Source organism: Pipistrellus hanaki, assembly GCF_964339955.1.
Source record: "Pipistrellus hanaki genome assembly, chromosome: 15".
Taxonomy (NCBI): Eukaryota; Metazoa; Chordata; class Mammalia; order Chiroptera; family Vespertilionidae; genus Pipistrellus; species Pipistrellus hanaki.
Window position 1 is genome coordinate 48,748,993 of NC_140517.1, and position 15,179 is coordinate 48,764,171.

Below are 15,179 nucleotides of genomic sequence, written 5' to 3' on the forward strand. Positions count from 1 at the left end.
TCCTTGTGCTGTCTGCTGGGACTGCCTTTCTGCTCCTGTTGAAAGCCGCTTTTCCAGGCTGACCAGAGGCCTGGAGCTACTGTGTATGCAAATTAACCTATCATCTTTGTTGTTAATTTGCATACTCACCCCTTATTGGTTGGTGGGGGTCACAAAGTAATGGTCAATTAGCATCTTACTGTTTTATTTTTTAAAAATAAATCTTTATTGCTCAGATTATTACAATTGTTTCTCCTTTTCCCCCTCATAGCTCCCTTCCACCTGGTTCCCGCCCCACCCTCTGCCCTTACCTCACCCCCCCCCCATTGTCCTCATCCATAGGTTTATGATTTTATTTTTTATTTTTATTTTTTTAAATATATTTTTATTGATTTTTTACAGAGAGGAAGGGAGAGAGATAGAGAGCTAGAAACGTCAATGAGAGAGAAACACCGACCAGCTGCCTCTTGCACACCCCCTACCGGGGATGTGCCTGCAACCAATGTACATGCCCCTGACCAGATTCTACCCTGGGACCTATCAGTCCGCAGACTGATGCTCTACCAGAGCCAAACCGGTTTCAGCAGGTTTACGATCTCAATCCAGTCTCTTTATGCACTCCACACACCCCTTTCCCCTGATAATTATCAATCCACTCCCTTTCTTTGCCCCTATTTCTATTATATTCACCAGTTTATGCTGTTCCTCAGATTTTTAATTCACTTGATCTTCTTCCTCTTCTTAAATAATACCTTTCAGCTTTTCATATAATACTGGTTTGGTGGTGATGAACTCCTTTAGCTTTTCTTATCTGTGAAGCTCTTTATCTGCCCTTCAATTCTGAATGATAACTTTGCTGGATACAGTAATCTTGTTTGTAGGTTCTCGCTATTGACCTTATAACTGGTTTTAAACTCTATATCCAGTCTTTGTTCTCCTCCATCTCTTTCGTTTGAGATTTCCTTGTCTCGGCATTTTCGCTGCTTCCCAGAGTTGGTAGGATGGCTGTGTGTTTGGTGTCCTATATGGCCTAGTGGGTCAGCCTCCTCAGTTACCTGAGGTAGACACTCTTGGTGCTCCCCTTTGCGGACTGCGTGTACAGCCTTGTTGTAGCTAAGTCTTTATTGTTGTTGGTATCCCTGGGAGGAAGTGACCTTCAAGCCAACTGGATGTGGGTATCAGCTGTGTCTACTCTGGGATACCTTCTGTATTGGAGACAGTCTTATGGGATCAGACTTGCAAAATTGCAGAAGCCTCTGTGTTCAGCTTGAATGAGAAGGAGTCTCAGGGCTGAGCTGACAGTCTTGGCTTCCAGTCTGCCCCGCCCTTGTGGGCTCGCCTGAGTTTCCGCCTGACCATCCCAGCTTCCCAGAGCAAGAGTGTGGGTGCCCCAGGGTCTCGCCCGGAATTGGTTGGGTCTCTGTAGTCTGGAGCTTCTGACTCCTTCCGCTATGGAGAGGCTGCAGCAACCTCCGAGGTCAGACCTCTCTGCGCTCACTTACTAGCGCAGGACTGTAGACCCTGCCCGCTGCGGCTCCCGGCTTCCCCAAGTCTCCCAGTCTCTGAGTCGCCGGGTGCCTCTCTCTACAATCCAGACTCCACCCATATGAGCCTGGGTCCATGGGGGTTTCAGTCGGGGCTGGGGTTCAGTACAGTTGGAAAGGGTTCAGTGAAATCGGGAATTCCTTTCCCCTCCTGCCACACTTCCTCTCTGCACGCTAGTGTCTCCCTACCTCAGAGCTTTGGGCTCCCAATCTGATCCGTGAGCCTCTCTCCTTCTTTCTAGTTGTATATTTCCCACTCCGCCAGCTTTCCTGTGCTTTTGGATGAATTCCGTTCTGATTTTAGTTTTTGTTTTTTAAATTGTTGTGTGAGGTGGCAGCTTAGGTGCTTACCTAAGTCGCCATCTTGATTCTCCCCTCTTGGAAACTTTCTAGAAAATAAAGAAATGAGTTCATATAGGGTATGTCTAAGGTGGGAGTATAAAATATAAGGTAAATTTAAAGAATCAAGGGCTGCCGAAACCAGTTTGGCTCAGTGGTAGAGAGTTTGATTCTGGTCAGGGGCATGTACATTGGTTGCAGGCACATCCCTGGTAGGGTGTGTGCAGAAGGCGGCTGGTCAATGTTTCTCTCTCATTGACGTTTCTAGCTCTCTATCCCTCTCTCCTCCTCTCTGAAAAAAATCAATAAAAAATATATTAACAAAAAAAAAAAAAGAAAGAAAAAAAAGAATCAAGGGCTGCCGAAACCAGTTTGGCACAATGGATGGACAGTCGGCCTGTGGACTGAAAGGGCCCAGGTTCGATTCCAGTCAAGGGCATGTACCATGGTTGCAGGCACATCCCCAGTAGGGGGTGTGCAAGAGGCAGCTGATTGATGATTCTCTCTCATCAATGTTTCTAACTCTCTATCCCTCTCTCTTCCTCTCTGTAAAATATTAATAAAATATATATTTTTTTAAAAATTTGAAAGAACATTCTAAATCAACCACAATCTCCATTTATAAACTTTTTTTATTGAAAACCGGTTTTGGCCACAATCTCCATTTAGATGGTCTTCAAGCAGTGTGCCTTACAATATATGCAATATTCCATAGAAAAGAATATGTCAGTGAAACCCACGGAATACACAAGACCTCACAGGTCTTTAAGGCAGTAACAACCCCATGATTTCACACAAACACCAGGAATAGAACATGGTAGCATCAGCGATATGGAAGCAGAATCACATTAACATTTTCTTTTCTGTATGTCTCAAATAATGTTAATAAAAAATAGACAACACTGTAAGTTATACTTATAAAAACATTGCTTCTTTTATTATTATTTTAAAAAATATTTTATTGATTTTTTACAGAGAGGAAAGGAGAGGGATAGAGTTAGAAACATCGATGAGAGAGAAGCATCAATCAGCTGCCTCTTGTACACCTCCTACTGGGGATGTGCCCACAACCCAGATACATGCCCTTGACCAGAATCGAACCCGGACCTTTCAGACAGCAGGCTGACACTCTATCCACTGAGCCAAACCGGTTTCAGCCATTGCTTCTTTTAATATATTCAAGCATACTAAAAATTATTTATGTTCATTTAAACATTGGGTTATTATCTATACGTATTCTGATTTAGAATAATACCTGGAAAGTATTGACTATTCATCATTGTGAATTCTGTGATACTTTGAATTTTAATTTAAAATATACCTTGGAAAATTTTTTAGGTTTTTGAGAACCATGTCTTTTTTTTTTTTTTTTAATATATTTTATTGATTTTTTTTACAGAGAGGAAGAGAGAGGGATAGAGAGTTAGAAACATCGATGAGAGAGAAACACCGATCAGCTGCTTCCTGCATACCCCCTACTGGGGATGTGCCCGCAACCACAGTACATGCCCTTGACCAGAATCGAACCCGGGACCTTTCAGTCCACAGACTGAGCCAAACCGGTTTTGGGGAGAAGCATGTCTTTTTAACAAAAGTCTTTTCTCCTAAATACAAAACAGAATTAAATGCAAATTGCAATCCCTGAGAATGACTGAGAATGAAGGTCCAGCTATAGGACCTTTGATTTTACCTCTGCCAGGAATTTCAATGTGAGGAATAAATTATGAATGTGAAATAAAGACTTCTGGACATTGTTTACATTTCATGGTTTTTCCCGAGTATGAATTCTGATCTCAAATACATTCATGTACTGAGTGAAACTTTGCTACATTCATTATACTTGCTGGACTTCACTCCAGCAATAATTATCTGATGTTGAGTAACATATAAACGAGAATATACACTTGGCACATGTGTTAAAATTTATAAAGCTTAATTTGATCATGCTCAATAAAACTGGGACATTGGTTAAATATTTGGGCAAACTCTTTATATTTTTACTATTTCTATTTAGAATTATTCCATCCAATTACTAGTAAGTTTGAGTATAGGTTAAAAGCTTTGCCACATTCTCCTTTGGTAATGTTTCACACCATTATATTTTTTTTGTTGAGTGAGAAACCACTCCTGATTAAAGGCTTTGACAAACTTCTATATGTATAGGTCTTCTCTCCAGTACGAATTGTATTGTGTTGAGAAACACACCCTTGGTCATAAAAATGTACCTAATTCTTCACATTTGTAAGGCTGCTCTTCACAATAAATTATCTAATATCCAATAAGATAACACTAAGGATTTGCCATACTCCATACATTTGTAAGATTTCTCTCCACCACGAAGTCTCTCATGTACAGTAAATCCCGAATATCTTCAAAGGCTTTTCCACATTTTTCACATTCATAGGCTTCATCCAAGCATGAATTCTATGGCGTTGACGTTGAGTAAGTTCTCATTGCTAGTAAAGTACTAAAGCATTCCTTGTAACTGCAAGGAGTTATCAACCCTTTTACGTACAATAGGACGAGAACACTGTACATAAAGGCGTTGGCACATTCTCTACATTTATCAAGTTTCTATCCAGTGTGACCTTTCTGATGATTACTGAAGATTTTGTTTGTTTGTTTTTCAATATATTTCGATTTTTTTTATAGAGACGAAGGGAGAGAGATAGAGAGCTAGAAACATCAATGAGACAGAAACATTGATCAGCTGCCTCCTGCACAGCTCCCACTGGGGATGTGCCCGCAGCCAATGTAAATGCCCTTGACTAGAATCAATCCTGGGACCTTTCAGTCCGCAGACCGACACTCTATCCACTGAGCCAAACCGGTTTTGGTTGATTACTAAGGTTTGAGGATTTAATAAAGGCTTTGCCACACTGTCTACATTCATAAGGCTTCTCTCCAATATGAATCCTCTGAGGTACAGTAAGGGATGAGGACTTGTTGAAAGCTTTGCCACTTTTTCTACATTCATAAGGCTTTTCCCCCAGTATGAAGTCTCTGATGTATAGTAAGGACTGAGGACCTGTTGAAGGCTTTGCCACATTCTCTACATTTATAAGGCTTCTCTCCAGTATGAAGTTTCTGATGTCGCTTAAGGTTTGAGGAGACACTGAATGCTTTGCCACATTCACCACATTTAAAGGGCTTCTCTCCAGTATGCACTCTCTGATGATCAGTAAGGGATGATGATCGGTTAAAGGCTTTGCCACATTCTCTACATTTATAAGGCTTCTCTCCAGTATGAACTCTGTGATGTACGTTAAGGATTGAGGACCTGTTGAAGGCTTTGCCACATTCTCTACATTTATAAGGCTTCTCTCCAGAATGAAGTTTCTGATGTCGATTAAGGAGTGAGAAGTAACTGAAGACTTTGCCACATTCACTACATTTATAAGGCTTCTCTCCAGTGTGAACTCTCTTATGATGAGCAAAGTTTGATGCACCACTGAAGGCTTTGCCACATTCTCCGCATCTATAAGGCTTCTCTCCAGTATGCACTGTCTGATGATCAGCAAAGTTTGATGACTTACTGAAGGTTTTGCCACATTCTCTACATTTAAATGGCCTCTCTCCAGTATGCACTCTCTGATGATAAGCAAAGTTTGATGCCTTTCTGAAGGCTTTGCCACATTCTCTACATTTATAAGGCTTCTCTCCAGTATGAAGTTTCTGATGTCGATTAAGGTGTGAGGAGTCACTGAAGACTTTGCCACATTCACCACATTTATAGGGCTTCTCTTCAGTATGTACTCTCTGATGATAAACAAAGCTTGATGCAGGACTGAAGTGTTTGCCACATTCTCCGCATTTATGGGGCTTCTCTCCACTATGCATTCTTTGATGATAAGCAAAGCTTGATGCAGCACTGAAGGATTTGCCACATTCTCTACATTTATAGGGCTTCTCTCCATTATGAACTCTCTGATGTTGAATAAGGTTTGAGGACCTCATGAAGGCTTTGCCACACTCTCCACATTTATAAAGCTTCTCTCCGGTATGAATTCTCTCACGTTCATGAATACTTGAAAGGAAATTAATTGTTTTACCACATTCTTTACATTTATGTTTTTCTCCAGTTCGGATTTTCTTGAGTTTATTTAGATTGAGTATTTGACTGAAGAGTCTCCAACACAAATTAAACTTGTAAGCTTTCTCTCTGGTATGAATATTATCTCGTTCGGTATGATTTGAAGATTGTTCCAAAGGTTTGTCACATTTTCTTCGTTTGTTTGTTTTTGCCACAGAATGAATAAACTGAAGTATACTTTGATTTGACATTTGGTCAAAGACTTTTCCATCTTTATAATGGTTCTCTGGAAGTTGAATTTTCTGATGTATATTAGAACTTGATTCTTGGTTAAAATTTTTCCAGTGCTCCTTGCATTGGTAACTTCTGTCTTCGTTGCATGTATTCTGGTAATCATTGATAATGGAAAGGCCTTTAGTGACAGCTATAATTTCATTAAACATGTACTCTTTCAAATATACACCATCATGTTTTCATAGTGATAACACATGAAAACATGATAGTGTATAGAAACAACAACAACACTCCTTCCATGCTGGTGTGACTCAGGGGTTGAGCAACAAACCATGAATCAGGAGGTTACAGTTTGATTCCTGGTCAGGGCACATGCCTGAGCTATAGCCTTGATCCCCAGTGGGTAGTGAGCAACAGGCAACCAGCCAGTCAATGATTCTCTCTCATCATTGATATTTCTCTCTCTCTCTCTTCTCCTGTACTCTCAAATTGATAATCTCTCTCTCTCTCTCTCTCTCTCTCTCTCTCTCTGTGTGTGTGTGGGGTTGTTTTTTTTTTAATATACTCTATTGATTTTTTTACAGAGAGGAAGGAAGGAGGTTAGAAAGTTAGAAACATTGATGAGAGAGAAACATCAAACAGGTGTCTCCTGCACACTTCCTACTGGGGATATGCCCTTGACTAGAATTGAACCTCAGACCTTTCATCCGGCAGACCGACGCTCAATCCACTGATCCAAACCGGTTAGGGCGATAAAGACATATTTTAAAAACATTCCTAAGTTTATAAAAATTATAGATACTTGTATGAAAAATATTATTTTTCAATAGAAGTATAATGATACCTTAAGACAGAATTCAACAAACTAACTGCATTTAAATTCTGTATATGCATTATAAATTACTATATTCTAGAAATGACTGGAAATTTAATCCCACACTACAATTTTTATATTATTGCATTGATTATGTAAATGCATAGATTTTCAGTATTTTCATGCCTACAATGTATAATATTAAAAACATTTATTTGGTCTTCACATTTAGAAACACATTAGTTTAAAATATAATTAATTTAAATTGGGAGTATTACCAAATGTGTAATACCTTGGACCTCATTAAGTGACAATGATTTTATTAACTGTACCAGGTTACTTCTGTCCATGTTAAAATACTTTTTTCTCTCATCTTATATGCCTCCTCAAATTCTATGGCTTTCATTAAATGTACATTATCAAAGTCATACCTTCCATATCTTACCAGTAATATTTTAGGGAATAAATCTCTTATTTTTGGCTTTTGCAAAATGGCCTGGTTGTCTTCCGATAAGAAAGCTGAAAGATATGAAATAAAGTTTCCCAGTTATGACACCCAGGGAAATGTACACTGAACTTACCAGCAATTACTGACCAAATGACATTTCTGAAGTAAGTTAAATGCTCGCAGATAGACCAAAAAGGTACAATGAGGAAAAGTCACACCAAAGTGGGTTAAAAAAATGCTTTACATTTGCCACCAATACTTGAAAACACCTTGGCAAACAGTGGCAGTATTACTAGAAAACTCCCATTTCCCAGTTTTTTCTCTGAGGAGATAGACATGAGGGTACTGTGTGTGTTCAATGATCTTGTGTTTTTGCAGCATTTTGAAGAACATGTTTCTGTTTTGTATGATACAGATTGCTAAACTAATGGCATTACTGGTACATGGTGAATGGATTGTAATGGCTGCTAAAGAGAAAAAGTGGGTTCCTGGAACACATGGTTCAGTGGATGTGCGTGAACCTATGAACCAGGGCGTCACAGTTTGATTCCTGGTCAGGGCACAATTCAATTCCTGTTCAGGGCACGTTATGGGTTCAATCCCCAGTGTGGGGTGTGCAGGAGGCAGCTGATCAATAATTCTCTCTCTGGAGGACATATGTAATAATATTAACAATAAAGAATTATTAAAAATAAATTATAATTCTCTCATCATTGATGTTTCTATTTCTTTTTCCCTCTCCCTTCCTCTCTGAAATCAATTAAAAATATTTAAGAAATAAAAGAAGTGGGTAATTATTCAAACACTACAGAAACTTCAATAATGAAGACAGTTATCAAGAACAAAAAGATATTTTGGGTTGTGGGAAGAATTAGAAAATTATTTAATCTTGGAACTTACACACATTCTGATCCCGAACAATTTTGACAGAAATCAAAATTTCTTTTTTAAAAAAATATATTTTATTGACTTTCTATAGAGAGGAAGGGAGAGATAGAGAGCTAGAAATGTCAATGAGAGAGAAACATCGACCGGCTGCCTCTTGCACACCCCCTACCGGAACCAATGTACCGGAACCAGAATGGAACCTGGGACCTTTCAGTCCGCAGACCGACGCTCTACCACTGAGCCAAACCAGCCTTGGCAGAAATCAGAATTTCTATCACAGGTGATTCTTACTTATTTTCTCTTACAAAAAGCAAGTTCAGCCGAATGGTTTGGCTTAGTGGATAGAGAGTCGGCCTGCGGACTTAAAACTTCAAGGTTCAATTCCGGTCAAGGGCATGTAACTTGGTTGCAGGCACATCTCCAGTAGGAGGTGTACAGGAGACAGCTGATCGACGTTTCTGACTCTCTATCCCGCTCTCTTCCTCTCTATTAAAAATCAATAAAATAGCCGAAACCGGTTTGGCTCAGTGGATAGAGCGTCAGCCTGTGGACTGAAAGGTCCCAGGTTCAATTCCAGTCAAGGGCATGTACCTTGGTTGAGGGCACATCCCCAGTAGGGGGTGTGCAAGAGGCAGGTGATCGATGATTCTCTCTCATCGATGTTTCTAACTCTCTATTTCTCTCTGTAAAAAATCAATAAAATATATATTTTTTTAAATCAATAAAATATATATATTTTTTAAAAAGCAAGTTCGTAATGCCTGGTTGTTTAAATTCCTAAACCCCAACATGAAATATTAAGATATTGAGAAAAACAAAAAACAAAAAAAACCATGGGGGAGAAACCAAGATGGCAGCATAAGGTAAACACCTAAATGCAGCCTACAACAACAATTTTAAAATTACAACTGGAAAACAGAGCGGACATAGTCCAGAACCACCAGAAAGCTGACTGAGTGGAAGCTCTACCAACTAGAAAAAAAGAGGAAAGGACGCTGAGCCTGAGGAGCTGTGGAGGTGTGGAAATCCGTGAGTGTGGAAAGGGCAGGTGGCTGAATATGCTGTTGGCGTACTCACGGTGTGCGCACGGAGAGGGCAGGCAGCTACAGCTAACGCGTGGCTAGCTTTCTCTTTCGGGAGGAAAACAAAACCTCCTGATTGCACTGATATCCAGCTCCGGTCAGGGAGAAATTGGACTGTCTGGCACTGGGCGAAACTCAAGATCAGCTGCACCCCGCAGCAAGCCATTTGGAGTATCTGCCCCCTGCAGTTCAGTGCATGTCATAGTGAGCAGCTGAGCAGCCTTAGCCTATCATTAGCATATGATGCTTTGATTGGTTGAATGGCTCACTGTATGACCAGACACTTAGTATATTAGATATATTTTTTAAATATATTTTATTGATTTTTTTACAGAGAGGAAGGGAGAGAGATAGAGAGCTAGAAACGTCGATGAGAGAGAAACATCGACCAGCTGCCTCCTGCACACCCCCTACCAGGGATGTGCCCGCAACCAAGGTACATGCCCTTGACCGGAATCGAACCTGGGACCTTTCAGTCCACAGACCAAAGCTCTACCACTGAGCCAAACCGGCTTCGGCTAGACTTTTATTATATAAGATTATAGGGGGTGGGGAGGTAGTTTATAGGCATACCAAAAGGAAGAGAGGAAGAAGAGAGGACGAAGACAACGAAAAGCCTATTCAAAGAAGTAGTGGATGAGAAATTCACAAACCTTTGTAAAAAAACTAGATCCTCAAATTTAAGGACATAGAACACTTACTGAACTCAATCCGAAGAGGACCTCTCCAAGGTACATTTTATTAAAACTGTCAAAAATTAATGACAAAAAAAACAAAAGAAAACAAAAAAAATTTCTCAAAGCAGCCAGGGAAAAGAAGGAAGTATCCTACAAAGGAAAACTCATCAGAATATCATCCCACTTCTCAGGAGAAACTCTACAAGCCAGAAGAGAGTGGAACCAAGTATGCAACTGATTAAAAATGAGAAATTACCAGGCAAGAATAAGATACCCAGCAGTAATTTCCTTTAAATATGACTGAGAAAGACTTTCCCATGAATACACAAGCTAAAGGACTTACTGGCCAGAAAACCTCTATTGCAAAAAATACTCAAGGGAGTTGATCTACCAAAGACAAACAGTATAATGTCACAACAATGCTAGTACAATCTAATGGTGTTGTACAATTTAAATTACGCTAATAGACTTCCTTTTGGATACAAAATTTTGTAACATATAACATTACAAAATTTATATCTCATCACATCCAAGACATGATTCATTATGATTTTATTCCAGGGATAACACATAGGTACAAATATCAAATCTATATTATTAAATATAAAAGAAGCCAAAAGCGGTTTGGCTCAGTGGATAGAGTGTCAACATGAGGACGGAAGGATCTCAGGTTCGATTGTAGATTATGGTCAAGGGCATGTACCTTGGTTTGCGGGCACATCCCCAGTAGAGGGTGAGCAAGAGGCAGCTGATCAATGTTTCTCTCTCATCAATGTTTCTTAACTCTCTATCACTCTCTATTTCTCTCCGTAACATAAAAAATAAATATAGCCAAAGCCGGTTTGTCTCAGTGGTAGAGCGTCGGTCTACGGACTAAAAGGTCCCAGGTTCAATTCCAGTCAAGGTCATGTACCTTGGTTGCGGGCACATCCCCGGTAGGGGGTGTGCAAGAGACAGCTGGCCAATGTTTCTCTCTCATCGACGTTTCTAGCTCTCTATCTCTCTCCCTTTCTCTCTGTTAAAAATCAATAAAATATATTTAAAATAAACAAACAAACAAACAAATAAATAAATAAATAAGGAACTTAATGTTATACTAGTACACTTCAAATTTTTGAAAGCCAAATTCTTGTTTGTTATTTAATTGATTCTATTAAAATTGAAACTCCCAATTTATCAACTGAAACATTAAGGAGAAAAACAGTTATGTAGAACATGAGGGGGGAAAAGGAAGTCACAGGTGGGGGAAAATTTCTGTAAAAGACAACATGTACAAAAATATTATGCAAAACATATAAAGAACTCTTCAGAATCTTCCTGGCGAAGTATGGCTCACTTGGTTCAGCATCTGTCATTCGCCAAACATTACTGATTTGATTCCCAGTCAGGGCATGTGACCAGGTTGTGATCTTGATCACCTTAGGGGTTGTGCTGAAGGCAGCCAGAGGTTCACCGCCAATTAGAGCCTGCTGATGGGGGGAAGGGCATGGAGGGGCCCAGAAGATTGGCCCCGAGGAAGGAGCCAGCCCTCAGCTTCCCTAGGTAAGGGGCTTCGTCCACTATCACCCACCCTGTTTCCCGACTCAGCCTGGGGGCCTGCTGTCAAGAGGGAGGGACTGGGAGGTTGGCCAGCAGGCCCCATCTATCATCTGAACCTATGAACTGAGGACAGCTCCTGTGTTGAGGGTCTTCCCCCTGGTGGTCAGTGTGTGTCACAGTGACTGGTCATTATGGACATTCTTTTGTACAGGTAGCTTAGGCTTTTATATGTATAGATGGAACTTGAGGGGTTTTAATATATTTCATTGAGTTTTTACAGAGAGGAAGGGAGAAGAAAAGAGAGAGGGATAGAGAGTTAGAAACATCAATGAGAGAGAAACATCAATCAGTTGCTTCCTGCACACTCCCTACTACAATAGGTATGTGCCTGCATCCAAGGTATATACCCCTGAATGGAATCGAACCTGGGATCCTTCAGTCCACAGGCTGGCGCTCTATCCACTGAGTCAAACCATTCAGGGCAGAACACAAGTTTCGATAGAGAATTTCCTATTTTCAATCCAGTTTGTGCACTGGAAGAATATTTGAATATTCTGGAAAATTATTTTCCAAATGTTTTCTGACAGAACCTAAATTAGTCGAGACAACAAATAAAATTTTCAAACACTTATTTCCAAATTCACATATATAACAAAGCCTTTCTTTTCTAAACCAGAAAACCCCCATTTGTTCACTAAGAGTAAGAGTCAAAAGGTCTACCCTAGAAAACAGAAGCCCCTAAAGATGGTATAAATAACAAAGCAAAATAATAATAATAATAACAACAACAACAACAACAACAAAGCAAACAAACCCTGTGGGTGATTAAGAACTAGAAAAGGAAGTCACCCTCACCCAGGGAGGCCAGGTTGCTGCAGTTCTCCAACATCACATCCAGGTACAACTTCCGCTGAGCTGGGTCCAGGCACTCCCACTCCTCCTCAGAGAAGTCTATGGCCACATCCCCGAAGGTCAACGGTTCCTGAAAGAAAAGACAAGTTTATCAAGAGGTCACCAGAAGAGGTCATAACGTCACCCAACATGAAAACAGTGTTAGGAGATAAGAAAGAAAAAAATGAAGGGAGAAAAAAGCAACAAACAAAAATTAAAACCATGTTAGGAGGAGAAGTTTTGACCAAGGGGAATATCATGAAACCCCCAATATGATCACTTTGCCCAGTAACATTCTCTGATATGTTTTCTAACATTAACAAATGAGGATGACACATGTCCCAAAATCCCCAGTACAGACTTTACTTCTCAGGAAAATAAACTTTAAAATTAGGGCATCGACATGGGCATATGGGTTTCCGTGGGCTTTCCATCGTTCAAGGTCCGTGGTGTGTGTTTCTCAGCTGGAGATATAATGCTGAGCTGGAAGTATAATTACTGACTGAAGTTAACACAGTCAACCACGACTGCACATTCCTAAAAATACAGGCTCTGATCCCAAGGTTCTGAGATGGGCCTGTGTTACCACATGTGTAACAAGCTCACTTTTCACTGTGATGCCAATGTTTCTGGTCCATTTGTCATACTTCTGAATATACAACAAAGAAAACACAGGAAAAAGTTCATATATAGCATTTTAAGTGGAAGTATTTTTCAATGAAATTTATAGTTCTCATGGAACAGGACACATTGGAACCACAATCCTGTTTGAAATTTTACTATGAGTATTCTTAGAACAAGATTATTCTGCCTTTGATAGGAGAATATTTTGTGAAGCATATAATAAAAGGTAAACCTTTAATTTTATTCCACTGTATCTACAATTAAAAAACAAACAAGCACAGGTCAATACCCATAAAGAAAACTCATGAATATTCACAGCAGTTTCTGTAAGTGAAAAGAATAAAGAAAGGTTAAGCAAGTAAGAAAATATAGCTCAAGCAATGTTAACATTTTATGTGGAGACAGACACACTTATGAGAACTGACCTACAATTTAAAATGGGTAGAAAAGAGAATTGTCATGTCAATGAAATCAAGGTTATTTTGTGATTCCATAAATTTCATGAACCTCCTTGTGAATGATACACTTTATTAGAAACACAATAAGGAGGTGAACTCATGTAATGATATATGTTAGACCTATAAAATATCTTAGTTTCTCATTTATTTGGAAATTCTTGTGTGTCATTATTAGAGAGGTACAATCATAGAAATATAACTGAATTGAAGATAAATTCATAATGTGATTTTTGCCCTGACTGTTTTGGCTCAGTGGATACAGCGATGGCCTGTAGTCAAAAAGGTTCCAAGTTTGATTCCGGTCAACGTCATGTACATTGGTTGCAGGCACATCCCCAGAAGGATGTGTGCTGGAGGCAGCTGATGGACGTTTCTCTCTCATCAATGTTTCTAACTCTCTATCCCTCTCCCTTCCTTTCTGTTAAAAAAAAAAAAAGAAAGAAAGAAAAAAAAAGTCAATAAAGTACCGTATATTTTGAAAAAATAATGATTCTTCTAAACTTTGTAGACAATATAAAAAGTGATTATGTCGAGTATGTCCATGACTTGAGTATAGAATATAATGAAAATTTACAGCAAGAAGGCCTCACTGGTTGAAGCTCTCATATCAAAAGACAGTGATCTGTAGGAAATAAAAGTAGCACTTTTATTTTTCAAAGCAAATAGAAGCTAAGATGAAGAGGGGTCTTCTGGATGGTCTGTGCCATCTCTCAATAAATTCTACGATTAGGGGAGTATCTCAGCCAAGGGAGTATCACGTGAACTGGAACAATGGATACCAAGTGACTGAGGCAAGGAAAGGACATGTCATAGCAAAAATACATAAGTAAATCATGGTATGAAAATAGTCACAAATAAACTAACTTTTGCAAATATCAATCCATGTGTAACTCTCATGTTCTGTAAGCTAAAGGTACATTTTTTTTTTTAATATATTTTATTGATTTTTTACAGAGAGGGAGAGAGATAAAGAGCTAGAAACGTCAATGAGAGAGAAACACTGACCGGCTGCCTCTTGCACACCCACTACTGAGGATGTGCCCGCAACCAATGTATTGATACATGCCCTTGACCGGAATCGAACCTGGGACCTATCAGTCCGCAGACTGAGGCTCTACCACTGAGCCAAACCGGCTTCGGCGGTAAAGGTACATTTATCTAAATAGCAAGTCTTTCTGACTAATCTAGTGAGCAATCTCTTCTATTTACTCTTCTTTTCAGAACTTGCTGAGCTATTCTGAGCAGTGAGATGTGCATTTTCTTACCCCTTATTCTAGAGCTGATGCTGCAGCCACTTGAACCTAAAAGGCATACATTTCCCTTCTTCACTGATACCCAGGCTTCTGGCCCCATCTTAGTTGGGACGTTAGACATGGCTGCCTTCCAGTGTTTTGGAAGGTAAAAGTCATCAATTAAAGGTGGAAAATCTTCTTGACCTAGCAGAGCCTGCATAACATGAATGCAGAGAAGACTCTGGGCCAAAGGACAAAACTATATAAACTGCTGTCCTTGACTTTCACAAGAAAAACAGTAATTAAATAAGGGGAAAAAAACATGAATAGCACCAACATCAGAAGTGGCAGGTTCTAAATCCACAGGTATCAGAGGAAAAGGAAACACAGCCTGGGG

The 15,179-nt window shown here is 39.6% G+C and overlaps 1 protein-coding gene across 11 annotated transcripts in view; it reads right to left on the reverse strand.

Moving 5' to 3' along the window:
• Nucleotides 1–15,179, reverse strand: part of LOC311633337 (zinc finger protein 519-like) — a 60,116-nt gene that overhangs the window by 23,841 nt on the left and 21,096 nt on the right. For 6 of the 11 annotated variants that reach the window (XM_084905890.1, XM_084905889.1, XM_084905888.1 and 3 more), the window contains exons 3-5: nucleotides 12,433–12,559; nucleotides 7,389–7,462; nucleotides 3,433–6,281 (exon numbers count right to left, since the gene is read on the reverse strand). The exons of 4 other annotated variants lie outside the window; for them this stretch is intronic. In XM_084905890.1, coding sequence (XP_084762016.1) covers nucleotides 4,836–6,281; nucleotides 7,389–7,462; nucleotides 12,433–12,559 — 1,647 coding nt within the window. In that variant the 3' untranslated portion in view covers nucleotides 3,433–4,835. Of the gene's footprint in view, nucleotides 1–354; nucleotides 1,913–3,432; nucleotides 6,282–7,388; nucleotides 7,463–12,432; nucleotides 12,560–15,179 lie in introns of those variants that run through there. One more of the 11 variants, XM_084905893.1, reaches the window with a different exon arrangement.